The sequence below is a fragment of the Sinocyclocheilus rhinocerous genome, unplaced genomic scaffold, assembly GCF_001515625.1.
Source record: "Sinocyclocheilus rhinocerous isolate Xijiao unplaced genomic scaffold, SAMN03320098_v1.1 scaffold2000, whole genome shotgun sequence".
Taxonomy (NCBI): Eukaryota; Metazoa; Chordata; class Actinopteri; order Cypriniformes; family Cyprinidae; genus Sinocyclocheilus; species Sinocyclocheilus rhinocerous.
In genome coordinates, this window is record NW_015630998.1 from 454,752 (window position 1) to 470,479 (window position 15,728).

The 15,728-nt window shown below is 38.8% G+C and overlaps 1 protein-coding gene across 1 annotated transcript in view; it reads right to left on the reverse strand.

Annotated features, from left to right (window-relative positions):
- LOC107741008 (extracellular sulfatase Sulf-1-like) overlaps positions 1–15,728 on the reverse strand; it is a 106,407-nt gene that overhangs the window by 32,263 nt on the left and 58,416 nt on the right. Inside the window, exons 2-3 of the mRNA XM_016553584.1 lie at positions 2,820–3,036; positions 1,058–1,297 (exon numbers count right to left, since the gene is read on the reverse strand). Coding sequence (XP_016409070.1) covers positions 1,058–1,297; positions 2,820–2,988 — 409 coding nt within the window. The 5' untranslated portion in view covers positions 2,989–3,036. The remainder of the gene's footprint in view (positions 1–1,057; positions 1,298–2,819; positions 3,037–15,728) is intronic.

Below are 15,728 nucleotides of genomic sequence, written 5' to 3' on the forward strand. Positions count from 1 at the left end.
TAAATGTCTGTCTCTGCATTGTATACATGTCTCCTCTACCCTTTCCCATCTAAGCTAAGCCAAAACATCTTGCAAAAGAGCCGGGCAAACAGCCAGTCTGCCCTGGAGAGTTAATTGTAGACTAACACATCAGCTGGAAACCACAAGCAGTGGTGAGACCTGAACCCCTGTATTCAGGGTCAGAACGTGCTGCCACTCAAGAAACACAGCACAGGGCTGCTGGCACGTTTAGCTCCATGTTTAGCTTCCAGAAACCAGACAAATTGAAAATTCCTGTAAAACTGTTATTTGACCTCTAGGAACAAACGTGAAAGCAAAATTCCAGTTTAATTGCAGAACACTGTCAGACAAATACATTTCCAGGGTAAAGTGGGAAACTGTTGCATCACTAAATATATTATTTTTGTATTTTTTTTAATAATAAAAAAAAAACAATAATAATAATAACAATAATTTATTATTATTATTAATAATAATAATAATTATTATAATTATTACTATGATTATTATAATAATTTATTATTATTCATATTTAGGCCTATTATTAATAATTTATTATTTAAAAATAGCATATATAACTACACACAGTGTGTATATATTGTTTTAATTGTATACATTTTCCCCTGCAAAATTACAGTGTATGAAACTAAACTGGTCTGTTATTTTTAATATTAATATTTAAACTGATGGCTTAATATAACACAAAAAAGCCAATAATGCACACTAACACTCAAAACATTCAAAAGTCTGAATATTTCTTTTATTTAGCAAGGATGCATTAATTTTATTAAAACTGACAGACTTTTCCTATTGTTCCTATTGTTTTTCCTTTTTAATTAAATAAAATGCAGCTTTGGTGAGCGTAAAAGGCTTCTTAAAAAAACTTACATTTTAAAAATCGTACCGACCCAACACATTTGAGCGGTAATACATGGCTCTTTGCCTTAATTGTATTGGGTAGTGAACAACATCCATGAAACAGGACATGATGGAAGCAGGATTCAACTCAGATCAAGCAGGTCAGAATGAGTTATCTGTCTCTCTTTTGGTTTCTTACCTGTTCGGTATCCAGTGTTGTTGAGATAAACGGCAAAGGAGCGCGGCTCATGCTGAGCTTGCCAGGAAGGCGAGGAACAGTTCTCGTTATTGGTGTATGTGTTGTGGTTGTGGACATACTTCCCAGTCAGCATGGAAGAGCGTGATGGACAGCACATGGGCGTAGTTACAAACGCATTTGTAAATGAGGTTCCACCGTCCTCCATGATCTTGCGAGTTTTGTTCATCACCTGCAACGAGCCTGACACAGCAAGCGAGACAAATGCATGTACAGTAAATCAGTTTAAGAAGTTCAAACCTCAACATGTCTTATTATAAAACATGCTGTCAAAAGTAGCCTCTAAAAGTGTTCGATGTGGAGAACGATCCCTGTAGTTCTGTGGCAATGCAATGACTGGCTGTGGTTCCAGTACTAAGGCCCTTAGCCTCTCAGATGTCTGAGGGAAGCCATTAAATATTAAAAGAGGAAATAAGTCAAACCTGTGATGACAGTCTGAGATTGAGACCTATTGGATGTTACGTTCTCAGAGGAAGGAACCTGATCCAGTGACAACAGTTAGGCTTACATTATGGGACAGATACCAAGAGAGACTTGGGTGGCAGATCGAGAAGACTAACAAGCAAGCAAGCTAATGTTCCTAGGAGTGAAGTCCGAGAAGTCTCAATGCTTTTCTTTCCAAGGCTGAGTTAATAATGAACAACTTAAATAGATCTCCTAAAAAAAGTCGAGTGACAGTCCCGCTGAAAAAACCTGCAGAGACTGAATGCTGGTGTTCCCACAAGGTGTTTTAAAACTAGCTAAAACCCTAAATAAACTTTACTTAACCAGCTAATCAAAGTCTTCAGGATTACCAGGCAGATGTGTTGAAGCAAAATTTTGCAGGAACGTGACCCTCCAAGATCAAGATAGGACATTTCAGACATTCGTCAGCCATTATGTTGGTAAACCAGCATCCTCAGCTCATCAAGTTGGTTATGGTGATCCACCAGCTAGACCAGTGCTACCTTAAACCAGCATGGAGCAGTATGGAAAATCATGCTGGTCTAAGATGGTCTTGTCAGTTTTTGTCTTGTTTTCCAAACAGATATGTAAACATTCTGAATTCAAAATGCATTTACTTGAGTAGCAAAATTAATTGCTTTCCGAGAAAAAAAAAAATCAACAAAAATAAGTGAATTCATGCCTAAAACAAGAAAGAAATATCTGCCAATGGGGTAAGAAAAATACACATAATCCAAATGGAAAAGAACATTACTTTTCTTACCCCAGTGGAGGATCATTTTCTTGTTTTATATAAAAACTCGACTGATTTTGATACATTTTTCTGAAGAAAAAAAAAAACTTACATCATCTTACATCATTTTGCTTCTCAAGTAAATGTATATTGATTTAAGAATGTTAAGTAAGTAAAGTAAGCCATAATGGAAATGGTCAACAAATACTACTTTAAACATAAAACAAAACAAAACAAAATCTCACAAATATTAAAAAAATACACAAATCTCACAAATATAAGTGCAAATTCAAACATCCAAATCAGTGAGGGGAATAATAAAAAAAAAGGTTTGGTCTACAGTTCCATTCCCATGTTTCTCCAAGTATCATTATGGTTTTTGAGGATCTCTACAGTAACTTTCCAGACTGCTTGCTGATTCATAACTATTGCATGCCGAGCACTGACAAAGCCTCAAGAGATGTCTCCACCTCATTCGTCTGCGGAACAGATGGGCCATTAATGATGAATTGCATCTGGTATACTCACCCAACTCCACATCCTGGTCATCTGTCATGATGAGTATGATGTTGGGTCTGATGTTCCGTCGGTCACCTTGAACCCGCCCACGCAGGCCTTGACCACGGGTGGTGAAACCAAAGCAGACCAGTGGGGCGGCCAGGACCATCATCCAGGCCAGGCTCACCAGCTGCATCATGGGACTGTTTGAACACGAATCAGAAGGCTGGAATCCTCACAACGTAATCTGTTTAGAAAAGAGCAAAGAGATGTTAATGCTTCGGGGTTTCTAAAAAGGTCAAAACAAATGTTACTATAGTTAACAGAAATTGGAGAGACTAAAAAGAACCACTTTTCCTTCCTTTGCAAGACAAATGACAACTCCAGATCCTTGTCTACGACTTCTAATAAATCATTTGCATCTGTTTTTAAGCTCAGTGTCATCTATTTTCACATCCATCCACAAGAACAGCAACAGACCATAGAAAATATCAAACCTTGCACTGAAAATAAACATAAAACACCCTTTTAAAGGAATCAACACGTGCTTTAAAGTTCCAGCATATTTCCAGGATGTCCGCCCACTAAAATAAACATACAAAAAGATACTTCAGCTTAAAAGTTTGGCGTAAAATTGCAACTTAATGAATATAAAAACACTCCATAACCCTACCTGTAAAGTTCTTAGCTTAGAAGTGTCACATGTGGCGTCATACACCCAATATCTTTACTTCAGTCCTGCACTCATATTTACAGACACTTTCTTGTAGTCAGAAAGGCCTGAGTGTCTCTCTCTGTGTGTGCAGACAAGCCAGCTCTTTCTCTCTAATCAGTCACACTCCTTCAGTACCACTGAAGCCTTGCTATTGGCTATTAAGAGCTGCACCGTCCCACACCCAGCCAATCACGTTTTATGGCCAGGTTGTCATTCAAAAGGCCCAAAGCTTGTGACCCCTAGCGGACACCCGGTGGGAATTACAAAGCCAGTGAAGGCAGTACGGGGGAGAGGGTTCCACTACATTAACCCTTGTGCTGCGGTCGCCAGTCGCAGGTTTACACACTGATCCCTGTACACGGCATGACATTCACTCTACACCAGCAAAGATCTTTCATATTCCAGACATGCTTCATTTCATAAAAAGTTAAGTCTTGTAGTTGTTGTACTAATGCATAAGGTAAAGTAATTTTTCACATTTTAATTTTCCTGACGATTGGCTGCATGCATAAAAGGGGGTTTGATTGATATACCCGTCCAATTTCTTTGCGAGTTTATTGTATAAACCTTATGGAGGACCATATTGCTTGTGGCCCCATGCTGATCTTTGTCTCTGATCAATGAGCTGTTAAACAGTATGGCCATTTATGCACCTGTGCCTCATCGCATGCCATTCATTTGGCCTGATAATTTTGCTTGGCAATGTAAATGACCCGACTTCAATAGTCATTTCATACTTGTGACAAAAAGACCAGTGAGAGTCAAGAAATAAATGAGTAAATTAGAGTCAGCACTGGTTTTACAGTATCAACTCCAGGCCAATGTGTCCACATATTCAAACTAACAATACTCCATTTGACAGATGGAAAATCCCTTGAGAATTAGTGATGTGAATCAAAATCATATTATGAGAAAGCAAGGATGTAATCATGTTTTGGACATTGGTGGGGACAAAACCAAATGGGTGTTGTCACAAATGTAACAGAAATGGAAGAATTTAAAAGGAATTTAAAGGAATCAAGAAGAAAAAAATAAATAAAAGAACTGCAATTTATTGCAAACTTTCTGCAGAAAACGATTTTATTTTAAAATATGCACTTTCTTAACTCTTTTTAATGCTTAAAATGGATCTGTTAATGTTTCTTGTCTCATCAGATTCAGTTATGAATTGCTTTACATGAATCATGCAAAAGATCAAAGTTATTTTTAATTGAAAATAGCAAAATTTGACAATCAGAAGTCAATACTTTGCGTTACTGAATATTATCGTCGGTTGTTGAACATGAACATTGAGAAACTCTAGCGGCTTGTCATTTACTTACACTCATAACATTCACAAAAACATTTATGCTGTTATCTATCGATCTCCAAAAATGAGCATAAAATTACTCCATACGACCTGAGTGCTATATTTAACGTCTTTTGAAGCCATATGATAGCTTACAAGTACTTCTACATTGCTTTTATAGTGCTTTTTTGTAGCTTGACAGATGTGATCGCTATGAACTTTCACTGTAAGGACTGATACCAATGAGAAAAAAATAACGTCATATGGATTTGGAACAACATTAGGGTGAGTAAATAATGTAAATTTTCATTTTCAGTGGGTGGACCACAAGACGTCCGATAAGAAGGAGCTGCTGAACGGAAAACCATGTGCTTGCCCTCCTCCATCATTGTGCAGATGATGGGCTGCCTCTCAAATGGGGCTCTAAGTGCTTTTTTGGACAGCGTGGATTTCAGACAGGCAACATGAGGGATAGTCGGTCCAGTCACCCTGACAGCACCGTGCAATATCGATCTCCAAAAATGAGCATAAAATTACTCCATACGACCTGAGTGCTATATTTAACGTCTTTTGAAGCCATATGATAGCTTACAAGTACTTCTACATTGCTTTTATAGTGCTTTTTTTGTAGCTTGACAGATGTGATCGCTATGAACTTTCACTGTAAGGACTGATACCAATGAGAAAAAAATAACATCATATGGATTTGGAACAACATTAGGGTGAGTAAATAATGTAAATTTTCATTTTCAGTGGGTGGACCACAAGACGTCCGATAAGAAGGAGCTGCTGAACGGAAAACCATGTGCTTGCCCTCCTCCATCATTGTGCAGATGATGGGCTGCCTCTCAAATGGGGCTCTAAGTGCTTTTTTGGACAGCGTGGATTTCAGACAGGCAACATGAGGGATAGTCGGTCCAGTCACCCTGACAGCACTGTGCAAACACTGGCGCTGTTTAGACAAACCCCTGGTGCTGGGGATGGCAGGGTCCAGTCAGACCAGAATGTGCATGCACACAAACACACAGTATGACTTCCAGATCTCAACATCTTAAGGCCCAGAAAATATATAGAGAAGTCCCTCAAACGTTCATTCATACGTATACTTTCCATCATCTGTTTTAGATCTACATGGTGGAAATTAGATTGACAATTCAGCATCAGTATTCAATTTAAAGTGCTAAATGAGTCCTTTCACTGACATTCTCATGTGACACTACAAGATGAACTATTGTGTGATGTGCCTCCAGCAATTTGAAACTAACATTAATAACGCCAGCCAAAAAAAGTCCACACATAAAATGAAGAGCCAATACTGTGCTATTTAGCTCAATCATGTGTTCCTCAAGCAACCCTGAATTAAACTGTCTCTGCCCTTAAAGATGACACATTCACCCTCATTCCAGCACTGTAATTTTAGAATACAGTCAACCCAAAATAGCTCTTCTATTTTCTTCCCTGGAGGGATAAAGGGTTGTGAATTATAATTTAGTTTTAATTACCCTCATTACTGTGAAAATGTGTTCCAGTTGGTGGCACTGGCAAGAACATAAACCACTACTTTTCACTGATGCGCGAGTCCTCCACTGACCCTTTGCCTACGAAAAACAGACCTGCTATCCTCTATTTCCATGAATAATGGGAAACAAAGCTTCCACACTTCCATGACTCTCTAACACTGAATCAGCACTGGGCTGGTTTGCAAAAATGATGTGATGTTTGTGTCTGAAGCCTTCAGCCGAAAGCCTGGCGACTTCCTCTGGCTTAGTCGAACTGTTATTTGGATAACGTGCTTGTAATGTGCAGAACAAAAAGTACTTCCAATTCACTCGCTTTAAACATTATGCAACTATTTAAAAGTCGGTTATACTGAAGTACAGTGAGATATAGTGCCCTGATCACTAAATTGAACTGAAGTTATAATACTGCAATGAACAAGTCAAGAGGATATTTTTGCTAGACCATGCTGTTTTGAAAAATTAAGGATGCACTGCTATTAAAATTCTTGATAATATTAAGCCAATGATTTTACCTCTATTCTGGGTTCAAATTAAACAAAAAACAAAACAAAAAACAAAGCACAAAACAGAACACAAAACAAAAACAAAACAAAACGCAAAAACAACAAAAATACAAATTAAAAGCAAGATTAAAAACAAAACAAAATGAAAAACCCAACAAATTAAAAACAAAAACAAACAAAAAATAAAAATCTATATTTTTAAATGCCAGATATTTAACATATTTCATTCTTTTACAGATTACATTTGTGTATTATTAAAAAGTACCGTAAATTTAAGTGAGGACTAGATGACAACTAAGTAATCTAATTAAAAGAACATGCACAGAAACATACTGTCCGATAAAATCCTTAAAATAAATACATTAAAATGCATTTATAAACATATTTATAATAATTTTATAACACAAACCATAGTAAATTAAGACTATTTTAAGTTGTGGTTCAGGGTCTGCACACATCTGCTGAACGCCATGCCTTTGTAGACCTACATTGCTGAAGAACACAAGAAAGCTTTCTTCTGGGTCACAGACAAGCACCAGAGCAAGCATCGTCCCAGCCCTTATTGTTTTTAGGGATTAGATGAAATGACCCAGTAAATTAGCCTCTACTGTACTAATCAGGGCTAAGCTGGGGGAATAATATTTGGGATTTATTAAGAAAAAAAGGCCTCGAAGGTTCAAAGGAGCAAAACAAAAAGGCTACTATTGGACTTTTCAAGCCTGACACACAGCTGCCAAAAAATAGCCCCATATGAAAGAGGCGCAATTTTCAGATTAATGGATGACGGGATCAGGGTCCTTCAATGTGATCCAAAATCTGTACTTTTATGATTTCACTATGCTTTCAGCCCCCTCCATGCATACTAAAGCATCCAGCCCCCCTTCCTAACCACAAAGCGGTGTTTTCTAGCATGTAGTGCTATCAGAGACAGCGGCTCAGAGGTTCTTGGCAAGCAAAAAGCCGCCACTGCTGCCTGTGGTGAAGGCTCAGACCACATACTTTCATGCGCCCTGTACCCCCTTTGACCCACGTGGTAATGTGAGGTGGTTAACCCAAACCTCAAGCACCTGAACTCTCAAAAGACTCTCGGAAATGAGTGCCGCCGAATTCACAGGCTTCACAGGTAAGGATAGATGAGTTCCTGAGGAAGAGGCCGCACGATTAAGATCAGAATGTCATGACCCGGCACATTCTTTCCAACCGCGCTGGGTTTTATAACATCTAGACTGCATCATAGTCTGGTTTCTGTCAATCCTTCGTCCAGGAAGATGAAAATGGCAAGGCCGCATTCGTAACATGTGCGATCAGCTTCTAAAAATCGAAAAAAAACCCTGATCCCTGTCAGCTTGAAATAATTCCTTTTAAACCAGAGCACCATGCAAGAACTCGTCCTTCACCATGGCAAAGTTGTTTGTGCATCTTCGTTGCAAATGAGAGTCTCTCGTGAGCCAAGAACAAGTATAAATCAAACCTATACTAAAGTGTTACCTAAAATGTTGTTCTAAACATTTATAACTTTCTTCGTTAACACTTTACTTAATGTCTTTATGTATAATGCATTATAAAGGGTATTAAAGGGTATAATGCATTATAATTATTCATAATGTGTGTTGTAATACATTATATCACTATGAAAAATGCATAGTGTAACAATGAATTGATGTTATAATGTATTAACTGTAGTTACAATTATTCATGAGATTGTACAATGTATTATAAAATGCATTATGGCATAATTAATGCATTACAACTACTTTTATAATGCATTATACATAAAGGTTTTAAGTAAAGTGTTACCCTTTTCTTCATTTGTAGAGGGAAAAAAAGACATTTTATCAATAAAATAAAAGTCAATGGGATTTAAAACAACATTACTTTTACTGGAGGAAAAAAAAAGGACAATTATAAAAAAAAAAAAAAAATCCAATTTTTTTTTTTTTTTTTAATGATTTTTGTTCCACAAAGAAAAATGATTTTGGAATGAAATGAGATTGAGTAGATGAGAATATAATTTTTTTTGGTGAAGTTCCCCTCACTTGGGTGACCTACTGGAAAGTTTTACATAGCAAAAGACATGCAAGCTGTTGGAATTGCATGGAGACTGCACATAGATTACAGTTTATGCAGAGGCTGTTTGCATATTTCTGTATGCTGATTATTCTCATTGGGGGAGAAATGATTACTTAGCCACATAATTTTGTGGTTTCTGTTTTGCAACGTTTCTTTTTTTAAAATCAGCCAGAACTTTGCTGCTCCATCCACAGTGTCAAGGCCTACAAAGTCGTGGAGGACTGTGGTCAGGCACAACGCATGAGCCTCCATCAACAAGAGGATTCCACCCACATGTGAGCGAGGAAGGCAAACAAAACTAGTGTGATGCCACCAATTTTAGAATGTGCACCCAAATGTAACATTGGACCACATTGCTTTTCATTGGACAAAAATACATTGGAGACATTTAAAAAAATATATTCATTTTATTCAACAGAAAAAAGAAAATCATACAGGTTTTTGGAATTACATGAGATAATTTTCATTTTTAGGTGAACTTTTCCTTTAGAACCATCAGGAGAATTTTACACGGCAAAAAACAGGCTGTTTGAATACAGAGAACGTATATAAACTTCACATAGATGAGTTTCTGCAGAGGCTGTTTGCATATTTCTGTATATTGTATATTGCTGATTATTCCCATCGGGGGAGAAATGATTACTTAGCCACAGAATTGTTTAGGTTTGGATTTTGAACATTTCTTTTTTTTTAAATCATTCAGGACTTTGCTACTCCATCCACAGTGTCAAACCCTACAGTGTCTTGGCAGAATGTGATTAGGCACACTGCATGAGCCTCCATCAACAAGAGGATTCCACCCACATGTGAGCGAGGAAAGCCAACAAAACTAGTGTGATGTGACCAGTTTTAGAGTGGGTACCCAAACGTAACTCTTCTTTGCTCAATCAACTTTGGGGCACATTTTGTTCTCACTGATGGAACAGACGACTGATTATGTGGTAAGAAGAAGAATGTGGAATCCGACTGAAGTGGCTTCAGTTTGTTCTCACATTACTGGACCATTCAAACTAATTATTACAGAGTGAATGGAGACACTGCAGTCACATGAATGACAGCCATGCCAACTGACTCACACTCAAACACCTTTTCTAAATGGGAAAACCGCGTGCAACTCTGCTACTCTGCCTGAAAGCTCATAGAAGAAACTGTTTTTGGATTACAGTCACTGAAAGAAGATTCATCTGTACTAAGTATGCAAGAGTTGCTAAATCACAGTATGTTGTAAACATGCTAAATTAACTACCCAATATCAACCTTTAATAATTTTAATTATAAATAAAAAGGATTTATAAAATAGACAAAAAATATCAAATATATTACAATCATTTTATATAAAAATATAAACTTTCATAAATAGAAAATGATAAATTAATTAAAAACTCTAATATTTAAACACCAATATACACCTTAATGACATTCTGATGGTTCTCTGAAGTTCCAAAGCACCTAAAATCTAAGCAATGAATTTAAAACGAATGACTTTATACCATACAGCAAGATTTTTACAGCATTTCTACACAAACAAATCTGAATTAAATCACACAAACAGAGAAAGCCCCATTTCTACATTTGAATGACTACATAAATTCCATGACAAAAGCCACCTATACAAGCCAGAGCTTTGCCCTGGTAGTCACGCTACCCCAATGGATGGAGTCTTCCAAAAAAGTTCTTTCAAATGCAAGGATGTGCGCTTGAAACATCCCATTGATGTTCCAGGGTAGTTTTTCTCTTTGGCACTTACATGTTTGTGTGTGTATCTAGAGACTTGACTTGTGCTGAAGGAACAGAAGCTTTTCTATCTGCTGGAATAGCTGAGCAAACCGCCAAAATCAAATCAAATCAGGACTGGCAGCAGTTGTCAACAGTGTAATGCCAGCCAGCATAAAAATGCCACTCTCCAAATAGGATCGCATGCCATATGGACGCCTGTAGGCCAAAGTTCTCCATCCTGACAGAGTTATCTAGTGGTTTCTGAAGAAATGGACTAAAACAACCAAATTCTAGTGGTTATGTAGTATTTTTTTTAAAGCCTAGAACGTTAGAAGATACACATGAACTACTATGAACTATTACTTAATTTTTTCGGTTTCTTTCATAGAGGCTTTTATGAAACACATTTCAACAGGCAATGGACTATATTTAGCAGAGAATTGTTAGTGTTTAACCACTGGCATAAAGGCTTTGACAATGTGGTTTCAGAGCAAATAGCAGTGACTTTCACTGAAAACAAGTTTTATGCTAATCTCCAAAGGGACCCAAAAGAGAGTGGGGGCTTTGGGGTCCTGTTACCTGACCGAGTCCATCTCATTCATTATTAATGCATGTAAATGTCATTAAAATAATCTGCCTCCCAGAGACTTCAAAGCCTTGCGGGAAACAGGAATTTGGACCAATGAGAGTAGGGCCTACCCAGCACGAAACAAATAAAAACCTGGCAACTGACAAAACTGTCCAGCGACAGCTGGTTAGGACAAAAACACGGATTTAGATGGCAGAAAGAGAATATTAGGACAGTGGTAGACAAAAAAGGATTAAGTAATTTGTTCTTCTGTGAACTTGTGCAGACAGTTTGAACACTTAGACTTTGAAAGTTTGATGCCATGGCCACTTTAGTTCCCCAGGCTGCCAAGCTGCTTTGCCACGCCAGCTCACATTAACAGGTTCTCCAGTGACACCGGTCTCGCACACCCACACCCAGCTGCAGCTGATGGCAGTCGACGGTTTCGTCGCTCAAGAACCCCATCCACTGGGCCTCACTCGCACCTTAAAGCCCACCCAAAACCCCTCTGTAATCTCCAAACTTAGCACACATCACTACCTCTGTTTTCTGAATGCCAAGGCAGGGGGGCTAGAGCAAGTGTTATGATTTTTCCATAATCCAATAAACTAGCAGCAGAGAGGCCCCTAAAGTCTATGCTATGGGTGACCCGTACCACGGCATACGTGACTCTCTGTGGGTGCCGCGCAGCATCTCAACGACTGTGGAAGAGAAAGAGCGAGCAGGCTTAAACATACAGGGCGCAGAATTCAGAGCTAAGCAAATTCCATTCAGCTCCTCCTCAGCTTGGCTTTGGGAGAGATTAGCTTTCTCTTATGAAGGCCCAACTCATTAGCCACCTGCAAAGTCGGCGCAGCATAACCCAGTCAAAGCTTCAGACCTCCTTGACATTCTCCAGCTACTTACCCTGCTGTTTAAACGCAAGTACAATCGACTGCGATTACCAGGTAAGGCTGAAATCAGCTCTGACCAAATTTGGCAGTGTCCTGACGGAGATTCTTCCTCCTTGCTCGAGTTGAAGCAGCTGAAGCAAGCCATCCTCGCCTCTCTCGGTCAGCTGGGAGGTCTCATTGGAGAGGTTTTCAGGCCATTCCTTTAAGTATGTGGTTAATAAAAGAAGCAAAAAAGCAGATCTCCAAAGACAGCATAATGGAGGAGGGGCAATGTCAAACATTTGGCCTTTGATCAACTCAGTATATGACAAATAACAGAGAAACAGACACAGTAAAGCATTTTATGGGTCTTTGGTGGGAGGGGGAGAAAAATTAATTACAGCTGCAACCAGCCATACCATAATAAATGTGCTTCTTTGTCTTGAGAAACTTTCAGTGCCTTTGACGTTCAGTTCATATTCTCCACAAAACATACATCACTATGGGTAAAAAAGAGACTTTTTATAACTCCAGATCCAGATTCCAATATAAAACCAGTTAAAGGGAACCTCCCAGAGAATACGTTTCATCTTAATTTCATTTTTTAAAGAAATCTTCCTCTCACCACAGTGGCAAATACACCAAACACATTAAAATGCCACATAAAGAAAATATTCAAATTGCTTCAGTGAGTTTCCACTGACGTAACCGTCCTGAATAAATAAATCAATGTCTTTTCCATGAAATCAGCAGCCAGCTCCCACATGAAGAACATAGGGAGCCAAGCAAATCTGTTTGAGCTGGAGTATCCTTGCCGCTTAAGTGATCCTAATATTATATGTGCCGTTTGCTGACTGAAGACGCGTGGCACCATTACAAGCCCTAAGACATAAATCCCTTCTATTAGAGAAAAGGGTGCCACCAGGCCACATCTATGCCATGGGGGTTGCGTGTCTTGGAGGCCAATTTGTTGTTGACATGGGCAGGTGAAAAGACCTGGCCACAGATGTATACAGATGAAATGACCCATCTTATAATGACTGATGAATATTCCTACTGGAACACATGTCAAAACAAATTAGCAGAGTTTCTTTGACAAGGAAGATGGCAAGTTCAGGGTTTTGTACACTTGTTTAAGTAGTCTAAAAGTGTGAGATTTTAATCCAATAAAATTCAGTCATACTTCAGATGTCATAGAAGGGCACAGGTGAAAAGGAGGAGAAAAAAGTCGGGCCAAAACAGAATTAGAACGTGATTCCATTGACTCCTGAAGTTAATCAGCCAAACTGAATTGTGTTCAAACAAATATAAATACTTGTTCTACCGACAAGCACACACGGCAGGCCTCACCACTGGAACATAAGGCCTGTCTGAAAGTGGAGAGATTGTGTTACTCCATTTAATGCCAGGATCAACTTTCAACTCACACTTTTTTTTAATCAGTAAGACCAAAGTAAGAGATTTAGTTGCTGCACCTCGAATGACAAAGCCACAGAAGTGCACATCACAGAGCTTTTCATGTTGTCAGATGGGTTGGAAAGCACATCCTCGATGCTGGCGAAACCACCAGCACTGTCCAGTGGATGTTCATTTAAGACTCTACCTCTTATAGCGAAGACTGCGGCAACCTGAAAGCTGAACGTGTACAAGGGGCGCTTAGGAACAGAATTCCAGAATGTTTTTGGGAGGGGTAAGTGGGTGGATGGAGGACTCTGTCAGCAGGCCCCAGTCAGAGCATTTCTGTCCTAGTGTGAAATGGTACACTTCCAGAATGCAGGGCATGTACAGACAGAATCTCTGCAGAAAGACATAGACTATGAGAAAACCCATCCCTGACCTTATCCGTCACTCTCTGCTATAGACACAAATGGGATGTTACTCATAAAAGGAAAAAAAAAAAAACTATTTGTTATCCATCTCTTCAGCCACACGAAGAAATGCAACCTGTAATTTGTACTCTGATGCTCCCTTTGCCAGCGCTTGAGGCGTGAATGCGTGTGGCTTTTTTTTCGAAGCGTGCGATCACATAATTTGTAACGTAATTAACTTTGAGTGCACTGGCATTTTTCTGACACCTGTACTTACAGGTCACGCCCCATCCACAGACTGTATGATCTTTTCAAAATCACAGGATTCATTTTCAAAAGAAGTGCAGGCAAATATTCACATGCATTTACGAATTCACAGCCAGCAGGCCAAACCTGCCAGAGAAAAACATGCCATATGTAAATTAGCCTGAGCAGAGCTCTGGAATGCCCTCTGGGAATCTCAGCTGGCCAGTCTCTTTCCTATGGAAGCCCATTTCAACCTAAGAGTGAAAAATGTAACATGTATATAAGTTTATGAGAAAAAATAAGAAAGTCAAACTGTGATATAATCGCTAAGTCAAAGAAGAAATAAAGTCGCAATCAAAAGAAATGTCAGAATAATGACAGTTGGGATTATGAAAGGAATTCATTTTGAGAAATAAATAGTTGCAATTACAACAAAGCAGCAATTTGAGAGAAATAAACGTTTTGAGGTGGTTGCAATTTTGAGAAGTCAGAATTAAAAATTAGCAATCGGAATTACGGGTGGAAATGTCATGTGCAATACATACAATTATATTGTGAGATTTGCAACTACAAAAAAAAAATCTAATTTCTGAAATCGCAATTAAGAGATTAAGTCAATAGTCGCCTTTTAGTTAAACAGGCTTTCATACGGGTCCTGGAACAGTCACAAAATAAAATAGAGACTGGACTCTTATTTCTTCCTTTTGTATCATAAAACATCTGTCAATCAACTAAAAACAACATTTTGGTAAAAATTCATTAAAAGAGGAGAAAACCAAATGCTATTTCCCTACCCTTGATCTACGTCTAATTTCTTCACTGCCACATCGATCACACCATGGCAACCAAACAGGAAAACCACAGAACCACTTCATTTGGATGGTACGGCTCTCCAGTGGCTTGCATGTTGGGCTCTGGCGAGACAAACCCAAAGCAATGAAAGGTTTATAGGCATTCCACTCAAGAGTAAGCCACAGCAGAGGTCAGACTCATATCCCCATGGTAAAGACGAGAAAGAGACATGAAAGCAAATCAAAGTTGTTCAGCAACAGAATATGCTTGAGTTTGGATACGTTGCATGCTTAGAGTTGTCATGTCCGAAAGAGGCTGTTATGGACCCACTCAATTCATTCCTGCAGCAGTTGAAGAAAAAAAAATGAAAGGGAAGGGTGGGAGGTTACGTTTTTGAAAGCGTTGCATGCTGTTTTTTATTAGGTGAGCTGTCGGCAGAGCTGCATGCCTATTCTTCCCCCACAGTTGGTTCTCTATTTCTATTCTGAATTAGTGGAGGATAAAAGCATCACCCCCTGGCCACACCACCTTTTTGAGCCTCATTCACTCCAATGCATCTTGACAGCTGCTTAATTGCATGTGATATAGGCAGGCCCTTATTCTTTCGACCTTAAATAGGATTGCCTGTTCTCTACAATATTGTACAGCAGAATTGGCATGGCATGAAGAATGCCATCCATAGGCAGGTAAGAACAGGCTAGTTTGTGTGAGATTGCATGCGGTAGCAACATGCAACTTGAAAATGTGCAAGAATACAATGTGCAAGAGAAGGCTTGGGGCGGCACAATGGTGGTTGGACCCTTTGACCTCCTCCTAGGCAAAAGCTTCCGAGCTCTTTCAA